Genomic DNA, 26,692 nt, shown 5'->3' with positions numbered 1-26,692 from the left:
CAGCCTTCCCTTTTATTTTGTGCCTGCATTTTCCCTGTTGTGCCTCAGTTCACTCTTCCCCGGCGAGGGGCGGCCCTTGAAGCACACATACAGCAAATCAGTTTATGGACTAATTAAGCTAGACACAGACAGCTGTGCCTTGTTGGTTATTGCTTCTTGTCCCTTCCATGTCGCATTCGTTTGCTTGATCTCCAAGTCCAGTCATGTCTTTTCGCCCTTGTTATGATACACCTAACCTCCGTGTGTTTTACTTTTCCTCCCTGAGGTGGAGAAGATATCTGTTGCGGACTTTTCCTTTGTCCAGTGCGCCCTGGCCTTTCCCCCTGCCGACCTTTGAGGTTCCTTTTTATTGGCTATGTTATATGGTGTGCATTTTTGCCATCACCTTTTGTTAACCTTTTTGGTCTTGATTAAAGACTCTCCTTTTTTGATTCCATCTTGCCTCCTGTCTCTGCGTCTGGGGTCAACACCTTGACCAAGTCCTAACAGAGGTTGCATGTTTATGTGGTGGTCATTTCCCCAAGATGCATAAGGACGACAGGAAGCAGTGTGCAGGTAAGAAGGATGATTTATTCAAATAACAAGACAAAAGATACGGAAAAAAAGGAAAACGTGCAGATGGCACGAGAAGCTACGGCAAAGCTAGCAATAGACTAGCCAACAAGAAACAAGTAGTACCAACGTAAGTGTCGCGTGTTGCGAATAAGATTGTAAGATTTAAAAAATTGTATAAAATGGTACTTTTAAAGCGGAGGACACCCTTTGTGATTTTTACAGTAAACATTAATTAGGGGTCAGCAATGAGGTACTGAGGTGTGCTGGCATAGGTGATAGTGGACGGTGCAGGAGGCCAGTCAGTCAGCTCCTGCAGCTTCAGAGTCAGAAGTTTGTATTTCGTCTTTGGGGAACGTTTTTTGCAACATAGCATCCAGGAGAGGAAGTTCCACCCCCAAGGCCCATTCACCATCTGAGATCATGTTGGGAACGATTGAAAAACCCAAAAAGTGAGTCAGTGAGGCTTGTAAGCATACCATCGTTTGTAAAAAAAAACTCTTAAAAAGGCCAATGCTGTCATGCAAATTCTTCTTTACACCATTACATACGGTACACCTGCCCACTTAAAATAGCCAATGCACAGGAAGGTTTCTGCAAGATATTGAGGCACAGTTTTGATTGGCAGATGTTTACAATAAGATATAGAATACAATAGTTTTTTTTGACACACCTTTGGACTTTTTGATTGTTTTATCAGAGTAACTGAGTAACAATAGTAATGGTTTTAATATGTTTGAGGATACATACAGTACATGCATTTCTATAACAAGAGATAGTCATTTTGTCATTTTGTCGCTGCAGTGCTTGTGACTATAAGATGCGGAGACTGGAAGGACAGGCAAGTAAGAAGAGACTTTAACCAGAGGTGGATAGAGTACACAAAAATTGTACTCAAGTAAGAGTACTGTTACTTTATAATATGACTCAAGTAAAATTAAAAAGAAGTCATCAAAATAATTAAGTGAGAGTAAAGTTAAAGTTAACGTGCCAATGATTGTCACACACACACTAGGTGCGGTGAAATTATCCTCTGCATCTGACCCATCCCCACAGGGGAGCAGTGAGCAGCAGCGGTGGCCGCGCCCGGGAATCATTTGGTGATTTAACCCCCAATTCCAACCCTTGATGCTGAGTGCCAAGCAGGGAGGTAATGGGTCCCATTTTTATAGTCTTTGGTATGACTCGGCCCGGGTTTGAACTCACGACCTACCGATCTAGGGCGTACACTCTAACCACAAGGCCACTGAGCAGGTATGTAAAACTACTCAAATATTGAGTAACTTGTGAGTAACTTCTGATTAATTTAGTAGCTATTTTTTAATGGTTCCTGGATTACAATTGTCATTGATGTAACATGCATGTGTAAAACATAAAAATCACATACAATTTGTTGCAACATGTTTTCTCTAGTTAGAAATTGAATTGTTGTGGGCTGAAATGTATTCTACTTTATGTCTACTGACACAGATGACAGCAGATGATAAACATGTTATTTGTACTAGTTTGAAAGTAATCATTGAAGATTGGTGGTGCCTTGTTCGATGGCATGTCACTTTTTACAGTCAGTACATTTCTATGCACTAAATTAGTCTGATTTGTCAAAAAAAAAAAAAAATTCTATTTTCACAGCGACATGTAAAGTTGTAGATTCCATGCTCTTATCTCTGTGACTGATGGCCATACGCAGTGTACCTTTTGTACACATGTGGTCATTTCAGCTTGTTTAGAAATGTGAAAATGTAAATACAGTAGAATAGGAGAATGCTACATGCTAATAAGCTAGAACTAGTAACTTTCAAGCTCCAGCTCCAACAGATAACTATCAATAACTAAACATTTCCACTGCTATTTAGGGTTGCTGGTAATATATTAATGTGTTTAAAAGATTCTTGTGGTTATTCGATTCATCAGAGACATACAAAAAGTTTGCTTTTTAGTCCACTGTTTGAAAAGCTTGCGGGTGGGACGGTGGCGAAGTTGATAGAGTGGCTGTGCCAGCAATCGGAGTGTTGCTGGTTACTGGGGTTCAATTCCCACCTTCTACCTTCCTCGTCACGTCCGTTGTGTCTTTGGGCAAGACACTTCACCCTTTGCCCCTGATGGCTGCTGGTTAGCGCCTTGCATGGCAGCTCCCGCCATCAGTGTGTGAATGTGTGTGTGAATGTGTGTGTGAATGGATAAATGTGGAAATACTGTCAAAGCGCTTTGAGTACCTTGAAGGTAGAAAAGCGCTATACAAGTATAACCCATTTATCATTTATTGTCCGAATAATTTTATCAAAGTTATCACAAAACTTTGTGTTTCAATGAGTTTCCGGCGAGCAGACAAAAACTGTTTTTGATCTTACCAATCAAAAGGCTTGTAAAACTCCACTGTGTAGGATGGGGAGCGACATGAGGGTCGACAAACATTTTTGCAGCAAATGGAGACCCACCACTGGGGTCCAAATCTTTGATTTACATTACTGAGGTGTTCCTCAAAGCAACCTTTTAAGTACTCTCCTTTTTGGCTGTTACACATTGTTTCGTAATTTGATTTATGCAACTAAGGTTTTGCTGTCAGATGGGGTCAGTAGTCGTTTGTTCAACTTCTTTAGTTTCACATCCTCTATGTTTCATCATTTGGGCTATTTAACTGGTGGCCTGTGAGTTCAGTAGGAAAAAAAACATGTATGACTCGTATTTTTGAAAAAGGTCCTTAAAAACAGCAGAGCGCTTCTGTACCTCTGACAAAACAAGTAGACCAACATCAGATGTCTACTGTAGGACACTGGTTCTATTAGTCATATTTGCAAATATGACTAATAGTGAAGGGACTTGATTATCTACCTAATCAGTTTGAAGGAAAGAATAAGGCAAGACTACAAGAAAATAAAATGTTTTTTAGTAAATGGCAAAAAGAAAAATCAAACATCCTGCCAACCTGTGTTGTGTTAGCAGTTAAGGCTTTGGTGGCCAGCTTGAGTTGAACGATCTTCCACAAGGTGTCGACAATTAAAACCTGTGACAGATTTTAGTGGGAATCAGAAAACAACACTTGTTAGAGTAGCAGACCCACAAATGAACAAGAAGGATGAATGAAAATGTGATCAACTTATTTAGGAGCTTATGAAAGGATGACTGTGCTTACAGAAAAGAATACACCGTGACGTGGGCGTGAGAGTGTATGTACCTCCAGTGTGAAGGCGACAACCGTGTGTGCCATGACAATCATGAGGAGTGTAATGCGCCAGTCGTAGGGAATACACACGATCTGAGGGAAGTCACACACAATATCTGTCAATCAACTACTAGCTTCTCCCTGATGAACACATTCATTGACAAAGACTTTTACAACATGAGACCCAAAAGAATACAAGCTCACCAGCAAAGCGTTGTCTATGGCGGGAAGGGGATGCAGCATGGTGAACAAATAAAAAACATAGAGAAAGGCACAGGTCAACACAAATGGCCCTGAAATGTAAAACACAATACAGGGCACAAGGGAAACAAGTTAATTATGCACCTTACTTTAGAAAGCAGAAGTGTTGATTTTACCAGGCAAGAAATGTCTACTTTCAGGTCACAGAGAACATGTGACTATTTCAATAAACATGAGTTGTCTTACAGTTTTTATAGCTTGGTTGTCTGAAAGGTTTTCCTTTGGAGTAGACAATGGCTACAATCAAGTACTGGAAGGACGTAACGTAGAACATGGAGGTGTTTTCAAAGTTCTTGACATACACCTCTTCAAATTCAACTACAGTGCTGGTCTCATTACAGGAACTGTGACAGAGGAGAGACAGTTAGTCAACATACATTTCTCTTTCTGTGACATCCACTTTGAGTACAACACATGGCCATGTGCATTAAGTGCTTTGGTTATTGTTGTGTGGGCTATGTAGTAGAGTGGAACCTTGATTTACAACTCAACTAACTCAAAATATTTCTATGGACTTATTTTCTTATACCCAAGACATTTTGACAACTATTTCCAACACTCACGGAGCTGAAAGGCCTTAGAAGGCCCTCGGAGCCAGAGAGAATGCTGATTTTGACTGCATAAATTACTGATTTAGCTCTCAACTGGCTTTTGCTCAATGCAGAACTGTGGTGTGGGATTGAGGAGTGTTGTTTTGTTTATTGGTCTAGTCAGTAAAACAGATCTACTCACACTGGCTCCAGCGTGTCATACCAGCTCTGCTGTTGGACTAAGAAGAAAGTCAGAAGCTGGAAGAGCAGGCAGTTGAGCATCTGAGATAAAACTGAGAAGACAACTGGGCCAGACTTAAGATTTGTTGGTGGGGTACGTTGCACCAGCTTCTTCCTTGCAGGGTTCATACTCACTAGGTATACAAAAAAAAGTTAGTTGAAGAATTATGTAATTCAGTCGTGCAAACACTAACCAACTTTATGTTATTGGAACAAAACAAAACATTAATTTAGCCTTGTACAATTGACAATACACACACTTACTCTTATGATCCAGCAAAAACTTTTCATTTTTTTACTCCCAACACTTTAAACATTTTAACTTCAGATCTATCTATTGACATATGTTTTGAAATATTTTCATTGTCTGATGGCCTTTTTGAGAAAAATAAGAACGTTTTTTTTTTTTTAAATGAGAATATACAAAATATGCAATATTTCTAAAAAATAAGTTGTACATTGGAATATTTGAGTTTGGGTAATTACATCCTCGAAAAGGTCATTAATTCATGACAATATTGATTTTGATGCCAATATATATATATATATATATATATATATATATATATATATATATATATATATATATATATATATATATATATATATATATATGTACATACATATATACATGTATATACATATATACACATATATCACATATATATATGTATACATACATATATATATATATATATATATATATATATATATATATATATATATATATATATGTATGTATACATACACAATATATACATATACATATATACAGTATATATACGCACACACATACATATCTAAAAATACATACCCGGTATATATATATATATATATATATATATATATATATATATATATATATATATATATATATATATATATATATATATATATATATATATATATATATATATATATATATATATATATATATATATATATATATATATATATATATATATATATATACAGTATATTACGCACACACATACATATCTAAACATACATATATATATATATATATATATATATATATATATATATATATATATATATATATATATATATATATATATATGTATATATATATATTAGAGATGCGCGGTCTGCGGACACACCCGCGGAGTCCGCGGGTAATCCGCGGGTCGAGCGGATGAATGACGAAAAAAATAGATTTTAAATAGATTCGGGCGGGTGGCAGTTGAACCAATTCGGAAATATATATACATAGTAAATGTATAAAGAGAATCCTATGTGTCCCAGCAACAACTGAGTGCCGCAAGTGAGCGCTCCTTCAGCGCAGCAGGGCTCATTAGAGGCCAGGCGCTCTCGCCTGAATCCTGGCACTGTAGATACCATTTTATTCCTGCATAGTGCTAAAAAAAAAAGTAAGTAGACATACGGTTGGATATGTTAAACGAATTAGTCTACGTTACCTAGGCTATACCAAATAAGCCCATGTCTAACCTATATTGAGTTCGGTCAGCTAAATAATTTGGATGGTTACGTGTTGTTTGGGCGCACTACAATGCAAAGGAATTAAGGCAATTGCGTTGTTCATTGTGTTTTTTTTCTATTGGAGATATACTACTGTGTGTTAATTATTTGGCCTCGCTTTCAAGTGAAGCGCATCTCCGATTGGCTACAATGTAAAGCTGTTTAGCTTGCTTTGTTCGTCGCGACCGTCTATTTTCATTATAATTCAATTATTATTATTTATTTAATTTATTTTTGTTTAAATAGGGATGACATACATATATTCTTTAACCTCACTAATGCCTTGCATCGTCTATATTAGATATATAACAACGGGCCGGTGGCGGGTGGGTGTGGTTTTGATAAAATGTTGGTTCAGGTGGATGGCGGGTGAATGACGACTTTTGTGATGCGGTTGCGGATTAAATAATTGCCTATCCGCGCACCTCTAATACATATATATGTGTGTTTATGAATTTATATACATATATCAATCAATCAATCAATCAATCAATCAATCAATCAATCAATCAATCAATCAATCAATGTTTATTTATATAGCCCTAAATATGAATGTGTATATATATATATATATATATATATATATATATATATATATATATATATATATATATATATATATATATATATATATATATATATATATATATATATATATATATATGTATATATAAATATATATATATATATATATATATATATATATATATATATATATATATATATATATATATATATATATATATATATATATATATATATATATATATATATATATATATATATATATGTATGTATACATACACAATATATACATATACATATATCAAAAGTCAAGTCAAAGTCAAAGTCAGCTTTATTGTCAAACAACTGTTTGTACAGGACATACAGGTGGACGAAATTACGTTCCTCTCACAACCACGGTGTCTATAAATATAAAGTGTAAAAGAAGAATAAAAAAGACAACAATTTAAATTTTATATATACAGTATATATACGCACACATATACATATCTAAACATACATATATATATAAATACATATATATGTGTGTTTATGAATGTATATACATATATGAATGTATATATATATATATATATATATATATATATATATATATATATATATATATATATATATATATATATATATATATATATATATATATATAGTAGATCATTTTAATTTGATCAATTTAATGACAGTTTAAGTCATTTGCGCTCAGCATGGTTTTCTGGTGCTATCTGGTGGTTAAGGGTAGCAATTACACCGAAACAATATGTTTTTGTTTTTTCCATTGGCTACAATGAGATTAATTTGGTATTGTTGGAAAAAGCATGCCCGTCTCTGAAAGAATATGATTGGATTCTGATCCTGATCAAAAACACAAAACAGTTTTAAAGCATGTGGAAACATTTTCTAGCGAATGGTCATATCTCATAAGGAATATCTCATAAGAAATATATTTAATGTCCGCTAACGTCATAGTTTCTTTGGTGTATTAATGTTACTCACTTGTAAAAGGCAAACATAGACTCATACCAATGGCCATACAAATGAACTGGAAGCTTCCAAAGCTGCTTAACACCTGAAAAAACACATGATGACACAATGTTCACATTACACCGTATTGTACAGGAGGTGTGTCAGAAAAGTTCCAGGACTGGTGTCAAACAAACTGTACTTCTAATACAAAATAAAAAATGTTCCTCTTGCATGAAGGCCAGGCTTTCCTGCCATGCCTTCATGCAGACCTGGAGGGATAATTCCAGGGGGATCCGCCAGAACTCGCACTAGAAAAATGAGCTTGAGAAAAGGGGCTGAGGGGGTCACACGGCACTCGGTCAGGGGACTAGAGAGGTTGCTCCACCATGGCAATGTTCTACTCGACCAGGAACTGGCATGTTGTCATGTGAAGCAGCCACGAGTGGACACTCTCACATTGAAGAATGCAATCAATAGTACTGGAACTTTTCTGACACACCTAAGAGTTACTTGTTCCCGGATTTGTTTTGACTGGTCTGAGTACTGCTTTTCTTCTGAAACAAGCCAAACAAACGGGACCACATTAATTTTAGATAAGTGTCCTTTTTTGTGTGTGTTTTAGAGGCGTAATCAAGCTTAATGTGTCCAATTGAATGTCATAATAGCTTCAAACACATCAGTGTCTTTTTCAAGCACGTGACGTGACATTAGACCAGGTCTACGCAAATTAAGGCCCGGGGGCCACATGCGGCCCGTTAAGCTTTTCAATCTGGCCCGCCGGACATTTCCAAATAATTGTTTTAAATCTTTAAGATGGAAACTGTAGCTGCCATTATGATGTGCAGTGATGTTTTGAAATTACCTTAAATATTCAACTATAGAAATTATTTCAATGGTTGGAATCTGCGTTTTTGCATGATATACTAGTTACTATGGTAATCTAAGTCACAGCAACTCAGACAAGGCACCAAGCAGTTTCCACAGAGTGTTTCCAGAGCGGCCAGCCTGAAATGCAGGTTTCAGGGCCAAAAGCGGAAGGAGATTTTTAAAACAAAATTCTAAAGCTTAGTGATATCTAATATCTATCAGATTGTAAGTGGGGTTTTTTTTTACCCTTCGCGTTCATATTTCGCTGTGTTGGTTGCATTTTTGTTGCATTTCGCTTGATTGCAAAATATGTCAATCGAGAGGGAGTGTGATGTTCATATGTTGTGAATAGAGATGTCCGATAATATCGGACTGCCGATATTATCGGCCGATAAATGCTTTAAAATGTAATTTCGAATATTATCGGCATCGGTTTCAAAATTATCGGTATCGGTTTCAAAAAGTAAAATGTATGACTTTTTAAAACGCCGCTGTGTACACGGATGTAGGGAGAAGTACAGAGCGCCAATAAACCTTAAAGGCACTGTCGTTGCGTGCCGGCCCAATCACATAATATCTACGGCTTTTAACACACACAAGTGAATGCCATGCATACTTTGTCAACAGCCATACAGGTCACACTGAGGGTGACCGTATAAACAACTTTAACACTGTTACAAATATGCGCCACACTGTGAACCCACACCAAACAAGAATGACAAACACATTTCGGGAGAACATCCGCACCGTAACACAACATAAACACAACAGAACAAATACCCAGAACCCCTTACAGCAATAACTCTTCCGGGACGCTAAAATATACACCCCCCTCTACATCCACCACCCCCCAAACCCACCCACCTCAAGCTGCTCATGCTCATGCATGTCCCAAATTCCAAGCTGCTGTTTTGAGGCATGTTAAAAAAAAAAAATGCACTTTGTGACTTCAATAATAAATATGGCAGTGCCATGTTGGCATTTTTTTCCATAACTTGAGTTGATTCATTTTGGAAAACCTTGTTACATTGTTTAATGCATCCAGCGGGGCATCACAACAAAATTAGGCATAATTTTTTTAATGTTTTAAGGCGGTTTGTCATAACATACCTTATCGTGAAGTTTTGTATTAGTGTTCCTAAAAATAGATATACCGGCCCCCAGACACATTTTTTTCTCAAAATTTGTCCCCTGAGTCAAAATAATTGCCCAGGCCTGTATTAGACGGTTGGATGATGGTTGGATATTACCATTCATCTCATTAAACTAGATTTATTTTCAAAAAGTAAAACACTTATCTTTGATAAATAATTAAATATTTCAGAAATGTCTTAGCTTTTTAAAACAAAACAAATTCAATTTTGTTTTTCAAATTTCCTCAGTCTTGTAATTGGTTGAATTTAATCTGAATTCAAACAACTTTTGCATGATACCTCAACTTATTCTGCCACCTTAGACAGCTACAACCGTGAGACAAGAGTGTTGTCCATCAATGGAAAATAATTACCCAGTAGAGAAGAAGCATGCCGCAGGTCACAATGATGCTGGACAGGGCCAAGAATTTGAACACACAGAAAGATGTTACAAGAGCAGCACGGCCCTTCCTGTGGACAGACAGAAAAACACAACATGACCATTATGAGTAAGCCAAGTATTGGTTTGTTTTCTTCCTACTCTGACTTGTTTGGGCTCAATTGTTGAGCGTACAAAACCCAAAACCAGTGAAGTTGGCACGTTGTGTAATTCGCAGTGTTGGGTTAGTTACAGAAAACCAGTAACTAGTTACAGTTACAAGTTACTTTCTTTCAAAAGTAACTCAGTTACTAACTCAGTTACTTACACCAAAAAGTAATGTGTTACTGTGAAAAGTAACTATTTAGTTACTTATTTTTTAAGCTCCCATTAATACCCTTTTAGCCTTCATTTCAGTACTGTTATTGCACTGGAGAATAATACAATCTGTTGATCAACTTGACTTTTTGATTGATTGAAACTTTTATTAGTAGATTGCACAGTACAGTACATATTCCGTACAATTGACCACTAAATAAGTTTTTCAACTTGTTTAAGTCAGGGTCCACGTAAAAACATAGATAGTGAAATAAAGCCTGACATCTGGAGTGATGCTGCTGTCTTCCACACTTGGAGCCATGGATTGTACAATCCTTGTTTTCAATGGCATAATCATTGACACAGGTGAAGTTTCAGTGCTCAGTAGAGATGTAACTGTTTTGAGGGGTTTAAGCACCTGGAGGACCTCCTCTGCCACTCTCACATCATCATCAGTGTGCCGAACCAAAGACACGCCCCCCCCCCCCACCCCCCACCCCCTCCTCCCTACACCCACACCCAGACACATACAGAGCGTGCCTCTTTTCTTCTCTCCCGCTTGTGACAGAGGAAGAATCAGAATAACGACACCGCAACTCTGCAATAAAACACACTCAGATCTTCTGTTTCAAACCGATACTATCAATTAATCAATCAATCAATGTTTATTTATATAGCCCTAAATCACAAACATAAAAAATAACGTAAAATAACGCAGTAACGCATCATGTAGTAACGGTAACTAGAGTTACTGTATATAAAAAATAACGTGTTAGATTACTAGTTACCGACGAAACTAACGGTGCTACAGTAACACTGGCTAATTCGTAAATAAAAACAGTATACAATGATTTGCAAATACTTTTCAACTTATATTCAATTGAATTGACTGCAAAGACAAGATATTTAATGTTCGAACTGAGAAACGTATTTTTTTTTTGCTAATAATCATTAACTTAGAATTTAATGGCAGCAACACTTTGCAAAAAAGTTGGCACAGGGGCATTTTTACCACTGTGTTACAAGGCCTTTCCTTTTAACAACACTCAGTAAAAGTTTGGGAACTGAGGAGACCAATTTTTGAAGCTTTTCAGGTGGAATTCTTTCCCATTCTTGCTTGATGTACAGCTTAAATTGTTCAACAGTCCAGTGTCTCCGTTGTGGTATTTTAGGCTTCATGTTGCGCCACACATTTTCAATGAGAAACCGGTCTGGACTACTCTTTTACTATGAAGCCTTGCTGTTGTAACACGTGGCTGGGCATTGTCTTGCTGAAATAAGCATGGGCGTCCATGATAACGTTGCTTGGATGGCAACATGTGTTGCTACAAAACCTGTATGTACCTTTCAGCATTAATGGTGCTTTCACAGATGTGTAAGTTACCCATGCCTTGGGCACTAATACACCCCCATACCATCACAGATGCTTGCTTTTGAACTTTGCGCCTAAAACAATCCGGATGGTCTTTTCCTCTTAGTTCCGGAGGACACAACGTCCAATGTTTCCAAAAACAATTAGAAATGTGGACTCGTCAGACAACAGAACACTTTTCCACTTTGCATCAGTCTATCTTAGATGAGCTCGGACCCAGCAAAGCCGGCTGCGTTTTTGGGTGTTGTTGATAAATGGATTTCGCTTTGCATAGTAGAGTTTTAATTTGCATTTACAGATGTAGCGATAAATTGTAGTTACTGACCGTGGTTTTCTGAAGTGTTCCTGAGCCCATGTGGTGATATCCTTTACACACTGATGTCGCTTTTTGATGCAGTACCGCCTGAGGGATCGAAGGTCACAGGCTTAGCCGCTTAGGTGCAGTGATTTCTCCAGATTCTCTGAGCCTTTTGATGATGGTGAAATCCCTAAATTCCTTGCAATAGTTTGTTGAGAAATGTTGTTCTTAAACTGTTCGACAATTTGCTCAAGTGGTGACTCTCGCCCCATCCTTGTCTGTGAATGACTTCATGGAAGCTGCTTTTATACCCAGTCATGGCACCCACCTTATTTTCCAAATAAGTGTTTGATGAGTATTCCTCAACTTTCTCAGTCTTTTTTGCCACTTGTGCCAGCTTTTTTGAAAGATGTTGTAGGCCTCAAATTCCAAATGAGCTAATATCTGCAAAAAATTAAGTTTTTCAGTTCGAATGATAAGTATCTTGTCTTTGCAGTCTATTCAATTGAATATAGGTTGAAAAGGATTAGCAAATCATTGTATTCTGTTTTTATTTACGGTTTACACAACGTGCCAACTTCCCTGGTTTTGGCTTTTGTACAACTATTACGGTGGCCTGTAAGGGATAACAAAGAGTTTACCCTGGACTGTTTGATACAGAAATCAACCTGAGCCAATGGTTCAGGGAGTTTTAGAAGTGCCTATATTGTATACTTGATGAGGTTGGTAACGCAGGAGATGTTTGGAATGGCGGAGGTGAAGGGAGAAGCCACAGAGGCCTCCAGTTCAGACAGAGAGATCCCAACGTGAGCTTTCTTCAGGGCCTGAAAGAGAGAGAGAAATCAGTATAAATGAGGCACATCTGTTCAAGTTTTTCAAATGGTTGATTTATGGATTGTTGTTAAAACCCTTTCTGGAGGCTTGCCAAGGTGTCTCCAAGCATGATTTGAACATACTCTGTACTCACCCCACAATCGTTAGCGCCATCCCCGCACATCCCTACAATGTAGCTGCAAGGTAAACAAAGACAAACTGATATTATTGTGCTCTGAAAGGTGAAGACGGTGGACATAGCGCATCAAAATAAAGAAATACAACGGACTCCATGCTCTGTAGGCCTTGTACCAGCTGAGTCTTCTGGTCCGGAGTCATTCGAGCAAACACAGTGGCTCTCAGAAGAAACTGCATGGAGGTGAGACAAAATGTTTGCCATACTGGACACAGACACCAAAAGCTAATCCGTGTCTCAGTACCTTGGGGAGAAGTTGTGGAAAATGTTCATTGATGACAGCGAAGGCTGGACCACTCACAGCGAAGTGATATCCCACTGTGTCTTCTTCTTGCATTCCCTCGTCGGCAAAAATAACCCTGGGTGTCTGAATGGGAGCAAAACCAGTATGACGGTGAAAAGTCTGCTTAGAAAACTTTCATTGGAGGCTGTCAGAGGGGGGGGGGGGGGGGGGGGGGTGCGAGGCATCAACCATCACTCACTGAACAGATTTATGGTCGTCTCGTAGAAATGTTGAAATAGCTCTGAGCTTCCAGCAGGAAATAGTTTAGCATGACCATATTCCATCTTCATCTGCTCAAGTTGATGTCATAATCAAGTTGTGTCAATTAGGAGAAGATTTGCAGCAAGTTGTTTAAAATGTTTAAGTTGAATCAACGTTTTCAACGTAAAAGTTGATTCAACTTTCAATTCATTGTTTTGAACCTTGAGTCCAAATTGATATTTGTCCTCAACAAAGATGATAGGCATGCAGTAGAAGAAAAAAGTAAACATTTTAACAAGCTTGTCATTTCGACCTTTGGCACATGTTAAGACACAAAAAGTTACAATTCAGTGTATGTAAAAGTACAGTTAGAGCAATACAAATTGCCCTCATGTCACACAGAAATGACAATGTTTACTTCATGCACAGTTTGAGTGTTGCTGTCCCAAATTGGTTACTTCCCTTTACCAGAAAGGACGATCATCCACGTCCTCTTCATTTATTTGATAATTTCAACCACGCCGCCTGAAGCGCTGATTGGTTGGTTAACGTTGCCGCTATATCGTGAATGACCGAAGAAGTTGCCTTGATCATGTGCGGTATGAAGTTTCAACAACTTGTTGATACAGTAGTCCAAGTCTTTCAAAGGCAAGACTAAAAAAACATTTTGACTGTATCTCGACGCTTTATATATATATATATATATATATATATATATATATATATATATATATATATATATATATATATATATATATATATATATATATATATATATATATATATATATATATATATATATATATAAAGCGTCGAGATACAGTCAAAATGTTTTTATATATATATATATATATATATATATATATATATATATATATATATATATATATATATATATATATATATATATATATATATATATATACATCATAATTTTGATTTAAACAAAAATACGTTTTGTATGTCTATTTATGGAAAAAAAAAAAGGCATTTACTTGATCACTTTATAGCAAATAAAAACTATTGCACTATTATTGTTTCTTTATTTACCAATCAGTATGGCGGACACAACAACGTAATGTCATGTTACAACTTGTATCTCATAATCCTCACAGCATGGAAAGGTATGGTGAACTTTCATGTTCATTTTGTAGAAACTCTGCGTTATGATGATTATATATATATTTATATAATTCTGCCTTTTGGCAAGGCCGATGTTGCACTACAATCAGTTTACTTCACATATCCTTAGTGATATTAGCAATTATAACCATACTTGCCAACCCTCCCGTTTTTAGCGGGAGAATCCCGGTATTCAGCACCTCTCCCGACAACCTCCCTTCTCCCGACAAACTCCCGGTATTCAGCCGGAGCTGGAGGCCACGCCCCCTCCAGCTCAATGCGGACCTGAGTGGGGACAGCCGTTCTCACGTCCGCTTTCCCAGCAGCTTGCCTGCCCAATGACGTCATAACATCTACGGCTTTTAGAGAGTAGAGTGCACAACAAGCAGAGAGAGTTCTTGGTTTCTTATGTGGGTTTATTGTTAGGGAGTTTCATTAACGTCCTCCCAGCGCGGTAACAACACACAACAACAGCAGTCACGTATAGTCTACTGTAAAGCAGTTCGTCTGCCGTAAACAGCAATGTTGTGACACTCTTAAACAGGACAATACTGCCACCTACCGGATAGCCTGCAGAACACTGAAATTCAAGAATGTCTTTTATTTATATGTATAATAAAATAAAAAATAAAAATAAAATATATATATAGCTAGAATTCACTGAAAGTGAAGTATTTCATACATATATATATATATATATATATATATATATATATATATATATATATATATATATATATATATATATATATATATATATATATATATATATATATATATATATGTGAAATACTTGATTTGGTGAATTCTAGCTGTAAATATACTCTCCTCTTAACCACGCCCTTGGCCACGCCCCAAACACGCCCCCGCCCCAAACACGCCCCCCCTCCCCCCCCGACCACGCCGCCCCCCCTCCCCCCACCTCCCGATATTGGAGGTCTCAAGGTTGGCAAGTATGATTATAACTATTATCAGATGTCATGTCAAGGACATACATTAGCATTGTAAACACGACAAGATCAGTTTCACTATTTTAGTAAATAGTGAACCGTATTTTTCGGACTATAAGTCAACGTTTTTTTCATAGTTTGGCCGTGGGTGTGACGTATACTCCGGAGCGACTTATGTGTGAAATTATTAACATATTACCATAAAATATTAAACAATATTATTTATCTCATTCGCGTGAGCGACGAAGAAAATGTCCGCAATCATCACACACACGTCAGCAATCGTCACTCACACGCCAACCAATAAGAATTTGGTGGGGGCAGGTCATGGCAGAAGTGCATTGTGGGTTTTGGAATGCTAACTGCTATACGCTATACGCTACTGCCGGAGCTATTAAAATGGATCAACATTGGCGGTAACTTATAAAAACTGAGAAGGACTGAACTAAAATGGCACCGAAAAGGAAATCATATACTGCAGATTACAAGCTGGACGTAGTGAAATATGCAGCAGAAAACGGCAATCGAGCAGCAGAAAGAATGGACGCTAGCGGGGCATACCAGGAGCGACACAGAGGAGGAAGATTTCATGGGATTTAGCGATCGGGAGTGACAGATTGTTTGGTAAACGTATAGCATGTTCTATATGTTATAGTTATTTGAATGACTCTTACCATAATATGTTACGTTAACATACCAGGCACGTTCTCAGTTGGTTATTTGTGCGTCATATGGCGTACACTTATTCAGCCTGTTGTTCACTATTCTTTATTTATTTTAAATTGCCTTTCTAATGTCTATTCTTGGTGTTGCATTTTATCAAATAAATTTCCCCCAAAAATGCGATTCATACTCCAGTGCGACTTATATATGTTTTTTTTTCTTCTTTATTGTGCATTTTCGGCCGGTGCGACGTATACTCCGGAGCGAATTTAATGCAAAGTCATGACAATGGTCCATTTTTGAAAACCACTGTAAAAAATTTATTGATTTAACATTTTATTTGCACGAGTGTAAAACTGCACCAAATCCTGCTGTCAGCTGTTACATTTTGGTCCCTGTTACACTGTGAAGACACACTAAATATGCACTTCCTCAAAATTGTACTTTTGTGTGTGTTGTCTCTCTTTTAAATCATTCCCAGTAGTATTATTTTTGTTCGTGTTGTATATATTTTTATGTAATAGTTCAATTTTCAAATGCAACTTTAGTTGGTCGTTGAGAATACTCATACGCAAACACAGACACAAAACATACAAAACAGAGACACAACACACACAAACCCAAATTCAGTTTTAAGCCTGGGGTAGTAAAGAAAACAATACAAATATCTTCAGGGGTAACAAAATAAACATTAGAGCAGTCTAAGTGATGGGAAATGAGTTGAAAGTCAAATTGAAAAAGTCGGTATTGAGCCTGCTTTTAAAGACTGAAATATTTCGGAGCCTCCAAAAGGCTATTCCAAGGATGTGAGCTAAACTGACAAAACCAAGCTTACCTGTGGGGTTTTTTGTGGGTATTTAGAAGCATTTAAAAAAGACTGATGCTAGGAGACATTAAGGCCCCTGTTGTCAGCGTACCTTCTTGTTCCTTAAAATATGTCAACTGTTGCCAGTGTACCTTCTCGTTCCTTAAAATATGTCAACTGTTGCCAGCGTACCTTCTTGTTCCTTAAAATATGTCAACTGTTGCCAGCGTACCTTCTTGTTCCTTAAAATATGTCAACTGTTGTCTACCTTCTTGTTCCTTAAAATATGTCAACTGTTGCCAGCGTACCTTCTTGTTCCTTAAAATATGCCAACTGTTGTCTACCTTTATGTTCCTTAAAATATGTCAACTGTTGTCAGCGTACCGTCTTGTTCCTTAAAATATGTCAACTGTTGTCAGCGTACCTTCTTGTTCCTTAAAATATGTCAACTGTTGTCAACGTACCTTCTTGTTCCTTATAATATGTCAAATGTTGTCTACCTTAATGTTCCTTAAAATATGTCAACTGTGTTCAACGTACATTCTTATTCCTTAAAATATGTCAACTGTTGTCAATGTACATTATTGTTCTTTAAAATATGTCAACTGTTGTCAGCATACCTTCTTGTTCCTTAAAATATGTCAACCGTTGTCTACCTTCTTGTTTCTTAAAATATGTCAACTGTTGTCTACCTTCTTGTTTCTTAAAAACATGTCAACTGTTGTCAGCGTACCTTCTTGTTCCTTAAAATATGTCAACCGTTGTCTACCTTCTTGTTTCTTAAAATATGTCAACTGTTGTCAGCGTACATTCTTGTTCCTTAAAATATGTTAACTATTGTCAACGTACCTTCTTGTTCCTTAAAATATGTCAACTGTTGTCTACCTTCTTGTTTCTTAAAATATGTAAACTGTTGTCAGCGTACCTTCTTGTTCCTTAAAATATGTAAACTGTTGTCAGCGTACATTCTTGTTCCTTAAAATATGTCAACTGTTGTCAGCGTACCTTCTTGTTCCTTAAAATATATCAACTATTGTCTACCTTTATGTTCCTTAAAATATGTCAACTATTGTCAACGTACCTTCTTGTTCCTTAAAATATGTCAAATGTTGTCTACCTTAATGTTCCTTAAGATACTGTATGTCAACTGTTGTCAACGTATATTCTTATTCCTTAAAATATGTCAACTGTTGTCAATGTACATTATTGTTCTTTAAAATATGTCAACTGTTGTCAGCGTACCTTCTTGTTCCTTAAAATATGTCAACTGTTGTAAGCGTACCTTCTTGTTACTTAAAATATGTCAACTGTTGTCAGCGTACCTTCTTGTTCCTTAAAATATGTCAACTGTTGTAAGCGTACCTTCTTGTTACTTAAAATATGTCAACTGTTGTCAGCGTACCTTCTCGTTTCTCACAACATGGTTGTCAGAATAGCGCCATGTGATACTCGCAGGGTTCTCATCATTTGGAGGCACAGCATCAGCAATGATAACGTTCTCATGGGCTTGAACCATCACACAGTCTCGGGCCACTGATATCGCTGTCAACATGTTGTCACCTAACGGCACACAACAGCCAATGAAACTTTAGACGTGACAAGGAACGAACTGAGCTGGCAATAATTTGGTTGATTTTTGGTTACCTGTGACCATCAAAGTCCGAATGTTGGCTTGTCGTAAGTCAAGCAACACCCCAGTCGTCTGTTCTTTGATTTTATTCTGCATGACGATCAAGCCAAGGAAGTCCATGTTGGTCTCTAACTGCTCTCTGTAGGGCCAACACACACACACACACACACACACACACACACACACACACACACACACACACACACACACACACACACACACCAAATTATGATTTCCTTTGTATATCATACTTATAGTTACACGTGCATCTAAATAAATCTGTTTGTCATTTTTTTTTTTTTTATGAGCTACTAGGTATATTTTTAAACAACTGTGAACGTTACTAAGAAATAAATAAATAAATATTTCACCCAGTTTTGGGGGGCTGGTTCGTCACGCCTGTCCCTGGTTGAAAGATTTATTTTGCAGTCCTTTCCTCGTTTTTGTTTTGCTTTGCTTTTTTGTGCCTTATGCTTCTTAAGTCCGCTCGGTTTTTGTGCACTTCCCTGCTGCACATATTTGGATTTTTTTGCGATAACTGCACTGTCCCTAATAAAGAGGCCGCCTCTGCATGCTGGGGTTCAGACAAACACCATACCGTTACATTTAGTTGCACTATTGAACTACTGGTTGAAGTGAATGTTTAAAAGATACTATCGTTCATTGGGAGGCACCTGTTGACAGTACTGATCTAAAATATAAAGATCCTATAATCTACAATTCTTCATCCATCTAGGAGGGATGTAAAAGTGTTGTAGATTCTGCGTTACTGCAGTTTCAAAATCCTCTCAATAACGCCGTAACGAGTGACGATGTCAAACGAAAACTTGGTGAGTGTAGTTTTTTTTCGGCCACTTTTGCTTTGGCAGGTTTGAAAATGAACGACTTCCCCCAGAATCCTCTGCCCAGCGCTGGATGCAATGTAGGGGAGTGCAGTACCGTACAGGGGAGAGAAAGGGGAAGCAGGAAGTGAAGTGTGTTCCACTTCGTAGCATCCATCCACCCATTTTCTACCGCTTCTCCTTTTTCTGGGTTGCAAGGGGGCTGGAGCCTATCCCAGCTGCATGCAGGCAAAAGGCAGGGTAGACTCTGGATAAGTGGCACTTTGTAGCAGATAAGAGGAATTAGGTTTTTTCAAAATCCTATCCATAACTTTAGGAGTTATGTTGCTAACAAACCCTGGCAAAAACATAACCTCTGTGGTGAAGGTAACGCGAGCCACGTTCCTCTCAAGTGTCTATGTTATGCCAGGGTTGCATGGTTATGCGCTGGTTGTTTCCCCAAGATGCAGAAGGGATATCAGGAAACCGAGTGCAAGTAAAAAAAAATTTGTATTCTAATAATCAAGCCAAAAATACAGAATGGTGCCAATGTCATGGGAGGCTATGGTAAAGGCTTAACCAAAGACTGGTCAAAAACAGGAGCAAGAAGTAAGGATAACCATGGTAACTGTTGTGTGTAGCAAACAAAACAGCCAGGCAGAATGTGGCGAAAGGCAGGAATAAATAGTTCTCTGATTAGTGACCGGGAGCAGGTGAGCGTCCCGACCACTAATCAGAGTCAAGTGACAATAATCAGCACCCATGGCAACAACGAAACCAAATCCGGGTGCAGACACAGGAAATACTAAACTAAGCAAAACATGATCCGGGCAACGGATCATCACAGTCCAAGGCAAAACAGACTTGGAAAAGCATATTCCACAATAAAATCACACGTGGCCCTAATACGGTGACATTTTGATATCATTACATCTCTACTATCATGTGGTCAACATGCTCTTGGGTCCTCTGTAGTGGACATTTGTTTCTGGTCTTTTGTCAGTCACACGATGGCTGACATCAATTCACTTGAAAATACTCAGCAAGTGGCGTTCATGATGATCATTTCTCCTTCAGCAAATAGTTTGATCTGACAAAAGACAATATTTGCTTAACATTTAAATAGAGCAAATTCCCTTTTGAAGTGAAGTTGTTGGAGCACCACTGTGTAAATATGTGCATTTTATATCCACAAAATAATATTGCCCGAGGAAAACTTGGTGCAACACTTTGAAAAAGTCTGGGAGGGCTGTCCCTGTAATGATGTCCAAAGAACTCTGTTGAACGCTCACCGACTGAGGTTTTGGACTTCAGGCCAGGAGAGTATGGACTCCAGTTGGTGATGTGCCAGCGCAATGACGCGGAAACCCTGTCGGGTGTAAGTCTCCAGTGTCTCTGTGAAACTCTGCGGGACTGTGGACACAAACATGGCAGCTCAGTCTGACATTTGTGAGTTGCTGATTGAGGTACGACTAGACATGTATGGTGGTAGACAACTACAATGTATCCTACTTGGACATGCTGTGGACACGTGTCTGACCTGTGTGTGGCTTGCAGAGGTTAACCACGGTCTCTGGGGCTCCTTTAAGATAGACGTCAAAGTGTTTTTGTCCCAGTTGTCTGACCACCACACTCATCCTCTGCAGCGTCGAGGAGAAGGGGAAGTGGAGCACAATGCCAAGCTCTCCCCCCTTCAAGGTTGAATGTCAAAAGTATATTATTTGTAAATATGCATTTCCACAAGAGGCCTAAATGATCAAGTCAAAAACATGCTGGTCACTCAATAAAATTAGTCACAGGGTCACCTTCTGTGGATGTTTCACAACAGTGGAAATGTTGTCATCGTGAAGGGCAGGTTGTTCTTCTGCTGGTTCCTCAAGGATCTCAACACAAATAACAGAACAAACATATTGGATGAATAGGAAGCCCATTCTTGCAGAGTCCGGAGACATTCATGAGCAGGGTGATGCTGCGTTACTTTGATTCTTGATTTGATCGCATTTTGAATAAGTTTTTTCCATGGGAAATTGTCGAAATATAAATATTAATTGTTGTAAACATTTTTGTAAAGTAATAGTTGTTCTGCTACGGCCGTGCAAGCAAAGCTTGAGGTGTGACCCCAAAATGTATGGACAGATAAAGCGACATGCAGGTGAAGGTAATTTATTGGAAGGAGTGGTTGCAACTGTCGACCACGGGCGAAGCAAGGGAGGCAGAAACAGTGTGGAGCAGAAATAAACACACCACTTACAGCATGCACTCTATAATAATGAACTAGTGTCATCCACGGGGCAACAAAACTCCTGATTAGTGATCAGAGGCAGATGAGTCACCTGATCACTAATCAAGAGCAGGTGTGGAGAATCAGTGCTCAAGCCAAAGGTAAAGTGGCTGACAACAGGGAAAACAGGACGTGGAACAAAAACTGAGAGCGCAAGAACTAATTGTGCGTTCCATTTGTTCTGCAAAGTTGGAATTTCCGAGTTCCTAATCGGAATTTTAACTGGCACGCCCCTCAAAGTCGGATTTACGTCTTGGAAAGTCGGAGCTTTCTCACCACCCCCAAGTTGGTTCCAAAGATGGCCGCTCTGGTTGTAAACAACAATGTTTGCTTCTATAGTTTACCTATGCATGTATACCAAGACACAAGTCCAAGCTGTAAGCAGTCAGGACATGGACCTTCTCACAAGTCATGTAAGTGTAAAAATAAGTCTAAAGTTGCACAGGACAGACTGGCACTTGTGTTTGTTGGATGAAGTGTACGTGTCCTAGGATGTTTGTTAGATGAAGTGTACAAGTCCTAGGATGTTTGTTAGATGAAGTGTATGTATCCTTGGATGTTTGCTAGATGAAGTGTACAAGTCCGAGGATGTTTGTTAGATGAAGTGTACATGTCCAAGAGTGTTTTTTAGAAGAAGTGTACGTGTCCGAAGATGTTTGTTGATGAAGTGTACGTGTCCAAGGATGTTTGTTAGATGAAGTGTACGTGTCCAATGATATTTGTTAGATGAAGTGTATGTGTCCTACAATGTTTGTTCGTTGAAGTGTACGTGTCCAAGGATGTTCCGTGTCAATATGTCAAGCTCACCCAGCCGGTGGCGTTGAACACCTTGAGGTCTAGAGGGTCTCCACAGAGTTTGTCCTCTATGCGGACCAGTGAGTGGCAGGTTGCCATGCAGGCGACAAACGACGTCTTTGCCAGAGTTTCTGTAGTCACCTCAGTCTCTGGAGATGAAAACCTGAGTGGGACAAGGAGGAAGTCTCTTACAGGTCATGTGATGCATTTCTATTTCATCCGAGCACCCTTAAAGAAGTCAAATTATGATTTTTGTTTCTACATTTCCAAAAGCTTCCAACGTGGCTTGTTGATTCAAATGTTGCATGGATGATGTTTTACAGACCATCTTCAAGTCGCTTTATGACCGTCTCTTCAGGATGCACCATTTTGTGGGCGGTCTTACATGCCTCCACTTCGACAACGTCTTCTCCCCGCCAGCCAATTTGGAGTTTTTTGCACTTCCATAGCAAGCTTATTGACAATTATACATTGAACTACACGCTACTTTGTATTAGAAATTGGAAGAGCGGAGTATACATGTGCATGTACGAGCCAGTTTGGCCCACATCAAGAGGAAGGAGGAAAAGAAGGAGCTTATTGACTACAGCTTCAGGATACAATGACAGATCTTCGAGGAAAACTTTACCATATATGGAAATATCCTGTGAGATCACAAGTCAGATCTAGTTTTAGACTTAGATTGATCAGATCTGTTGCCAAAACAAAAGAATAGGTAGTTGCACAGGTGAGCTGGAGCCAATCCCAGCTGACTTCAGGCAAAAAGGTGAGGTACGCAGGACTGGTCATCAGCCAAAGGCAGGGCACGTATAGACAAATCAAGCTAACACTCCTCCCTTGGACAATTAGAGCCTAATCCACAAAGTTTTGCGCGTATTTTATCAATCCTTAAACTGTTTTGCATCTATATTTAGCATATTAGGAATACATGTGCTAACTGGCACCGTTTGCACAAACGACTGCACAGCGGTTATTGTGAGCAGACGATTACTGCAGTGAAAAATGATGGACGGGTAAAATCTTCTGTCTGTGTGCGCGTTAACTAAGTAGTTGCCATGGTTATAGACCTCCACTGACATTATTTGTTCAGCCTATGAGGAAACCGATCAGTGACAAACCCAAATGTAAAAAGACACTTACATGCCATCCTTAGCTCTCTGAATACCCCACAGGTTCAAACTGTCCTCAGTCAGAGTCCCAGTCTGAAGTCAAGCAAGTGACAAGACAAATGGAGTCAAGGTCTGCTAAATAGCTAACACATCAGTTTGCAATCAAAAACCAGAACTGGATGCGACTGTAGTCTTTTATTGTGAGATGTGTTCAGGAAAGATTGATCCAACTCACCTTGTCAAAACAGATCAGGTTCAACTGACCAGAGATGTTGATTCTCTGCGGACTGGTACAAAAGATACCGACTCGCTTCATGCGGCGCTGTGCATTCAAAAGACCGGCAGTCAAGGCCACAGGTAGTATGGGGGTTACTGCGATAGTGACGATGCCAAGCGAAGCAAAGATGACAATCTCAGGAGCAGCCTGGATGGGATGCAGACGGGACAATCGATGCTACACATAGCTGTCGTTCTGGATTCTTACACATTTCAGGCAACCCTCTTGTTGAAGGGAACTGCACTTTTTTTGGAATGTTGCCTATCGTTCACAATCATTATGTAAGACAAGACAACAAATCTATTTTTTTTTAATGCATTCTAACTCGTAAAAAAAAGTCTGCTTACAATGGAGCAAATTCTGCACATTAATCCCTCTAAATAACAATCCAAAAAGACCACATTTGAATTTGAATATTAACAAGTATTAAAGGCCTACTGAAACCCACTACTACCGACCACGCAGTCTGATAGATTATATATCAATGATGAAATCTTAACATTGCAACACATGCCAATACGGCCGGGTTAGATTACTAAAGTGCAATTTTAAATTTCGCGCAAAATATCCTGCTGAAAATATCCTGCTGAAAATATCTCGGTATGATGACGCCTGCGCGTGACATCACGGATTGTAGAGGACATTTTGGGACAGCATTGTGGCCAGCTATTAAGTCGTCTGTTTTCATCGCAAAATTCCCCAGTATTCTGGACATCTGTGTTGGTGAATCTTTTGCAATTTGTTCAATGAACAATGGAAAAACCAAAGAAGAAAGCTGTAGGTGGGAAGCGATGTATTTCGGCCGGCTGCAGCAACACAAACACGTAGCCGGTGTTTCATTGTTTACATTCCCGAAAGATGATAGTCAAGCTTTACCATTGGCTTCCAAACATTTGATCGCTTGCCCGTACGTGCGGGTCGCTATGTGCATGTCACTTACGTAACTTTGGGGACTTTGGGGAAATATATGTGCTGTATGAACTTTGGGGAGGTGAACGGTACTTTGGGCTGTGGAATTGAGTGTGTTGTGTGGGTGTTTGATTTGTCAATACAAATCAAACATATAACCCGCCAATGCGGGTTATATGGACGGGAGGGGGGAGGTGTTTGTTATGTGGGACTAATTTGTGGCATATTAAATATAAGCCTGGTTGTGTTGTGGCTAATAGAGTATATATATGTCTTGTGTTTATTTACTGTTTTAGTCATTCTCAGCTGAATATCAGGTCCCACCCGCCTCTCACAGCATCTTCCCTATCTGAATCGCTTCCACTGCCCTCTAATCCTTCACTTTCACTTTCCTCATCCACGAATCTTTCATCCTGGCTCAAATTAATGGGAAAATCGTCGCTTTCTCGGTCCGAATCGCTCTCACTGCTGGTGGCCATGATTGTAAACAATGTGCAGATGTGAGGAGCTCCACAACCGGTGACGTCACGCGCATATCGTCTGCTACTTCCGGTACAGGCAAGGCTTTTTTATCAGCAACCAAAAGTTGCGAACTTTATCGTCGATGTTCCCTAATAAATCCTTTCAGCAAAAATATGGCAATATCGCGAAATGATCAAGTATGACACATAGAATGGACCTGCTATCCCCGTTTAAATAAGAAAATCGCATTTCAGTAGGCCTTTAAGGCAGCAATCTATCCATTTACCGCCTCTTATCCGAGTCCGGGTCGCGGGGGCAGCAGTCTAAGCAGCGATGCCCAGGCTTCCATGTCCTCGGCCACCTCCTCTAGTTCTACAGGGGGGTAGGCGAGGCGTTCCCAGGCCAGCTGTGAGACATAGACCCTCCAACGTGTCCTAGGTCTACCCCGAGATCTCCTCCCCGCTGCACATGCCCCTGACACACCTCACCAGGGAGGCGTCCAGGAGGCATCTGTAGTAGATGCTCGAGCCATCTCAGCTGGCTCCTCTCGACATGAAGGAGCAGCGGCTCTACTCTGAGTCCCTCCCGGATGACCGAGCTCCTCACCCTATCTCTGACAGTGATCCCAGACATCCTGCGGAGAAAACTAATTTCTGCCGCTTGTATTCGCGACCTTGTCCTTTTGGTCATTACCCAAAGCTCGTGACCATAGATGAGGGCAGGACGTAGACTAATCTGAAAATCGAGAGCTTCGCCTTCTGGCTCAGCTCCTTCTTTACCACAACAGACTGGTGCAGTGACTGCATCACTGCAGACGCCGCACTAATCCGTCTGTCAAACTCGCGTTCCATTCTTCCCTCACTCGGGAACAAAACCCCAAGATACTGGAACTCCTCCACTTGAGGCAGAACTTCAATCCCGACCCGATGGGTGCAGTCCACCCTTTTCTGACTTAGAACCATGGCCTCAGATTTGGAGGTGCTGATCCTCATCCCAGCAGCTTCACACTCGGCTGCAAACCGCCCTAGCGAACACTGAAGGTCCCAGCATATAGCAAAGTCCAAACCCTATCAAGGAGTTTGATTCCAGAGCCTATGCCGTGCGTTGAGGTGAGCCCGACAATATCTAGACGGTATCTCTCAACCTCAGGCACAATCTCAGGCTCCTTCCCCGCCAAAGAGATGACGTTCCATGTCCCGACAACCAGATCTGGCAACCGAGGACCGGGTCGCCGAGGCCTTTGCCTTCGACTGCTACCCAGTCCATATAGCACCGGA

General features: G+C 39.2%; 1 protein-coding gene across 1 annotated transcript in view; it reads right to left on the bottom strand.

The window, feature by feature from the left end:
• Positions 1-557: 557 nt before the first annotated feature.
• LOC133631292 (polyamine-transporting ATPase 13A3-like) overlaps positions 558-26,692 on the bottom strand; it is a 57,197-nt gene continuing 31,062 nt past the window's right edge. The window contains exons 14-33 of the mRNA XM_062023470.1: positions 24,003-24,191; positions 23,799-23,860; positions 22,671-22,821; positions 21,388-21,465; positions 21,123-21,273; positions 20,875-20,995; positions 18,776-18,900; positions 18,534-18,691; positions 13,352-13,474; positions 13,201-13,280; positions 13,066-13,108; positions 12,813-12,922; positions 10,106-10,202; positions 7,762-7,834; positions 4,709-4,880; positions 4,163-4,320; positions 3,920-4,008; positions 3,728-3,808; positions 3,479-3,556; positions 558-967 (exon numbers count right to left, since the gene is read on the bottom strand). Of these exons, the coding sequence (XP_061879454.1) occupies positions 788-967; positions 3,479-3,556; positions 3,728-3,808; positions 3,920-4,008; positions 4,163-4,320; positions 4,709-4,880; positions 7,762-7,834; positions 10,106-10,202; positions 12,813-12,922; positions 13,066-13,108; positions 13,201-13,280; positions 13,352-13,474; positions 18,534-18,691; positions 18,776-18,900; positions 20,875-20,995; positions 21,123-21,273; positions 21,388-21,465; positions 22,671-22,821; positions 23,799-23,860; positions 24,003-24,191 (2,319 nt within the window). The 3' untranslated portion in view covers positions 558-787. The remainder of the gene's footprint in view (positions 968-3,478; positions 3,557-3,727; positions 3,809-3,919; positions 4,009-4,162; positions 4,321-4,708; positions 4,881-7,761; positions 7,835-10,105; positions 10,203-12,812; positions 12,923-13,065; positions 13,109-13,200; positions 13,281-13,351; positions 13,475-18,533; positions 18,692-18,775; positions 18,901-20,874; positions 20,996-21,122; positions 21,274-21,387; positions 21,466-22,670; positions 22,822-23,798; positions 23,861-24,002; positions 24,192-26,692) is intronic.

This window comes from Entelurus aequoreus, linkage group LG16, assembly GCF_033978785.1.
Source record: "Entelurus aequoreus isolate RoL-2023_Sb linkage group LG16, RoL_Eaeq_v1.1, whole genome shotgun sequence".
Taxonomy (NCBI): domain Eukaryota; kingdom Metazoa; phylum Chordata; class Actinopteri; order Syngnathiformes; family Syngnathidae; genus Entelurus; species Entelurus aequoreus.
This window is presented reverse-complemented; position numbering and strand designations above follow the sequence as displayed.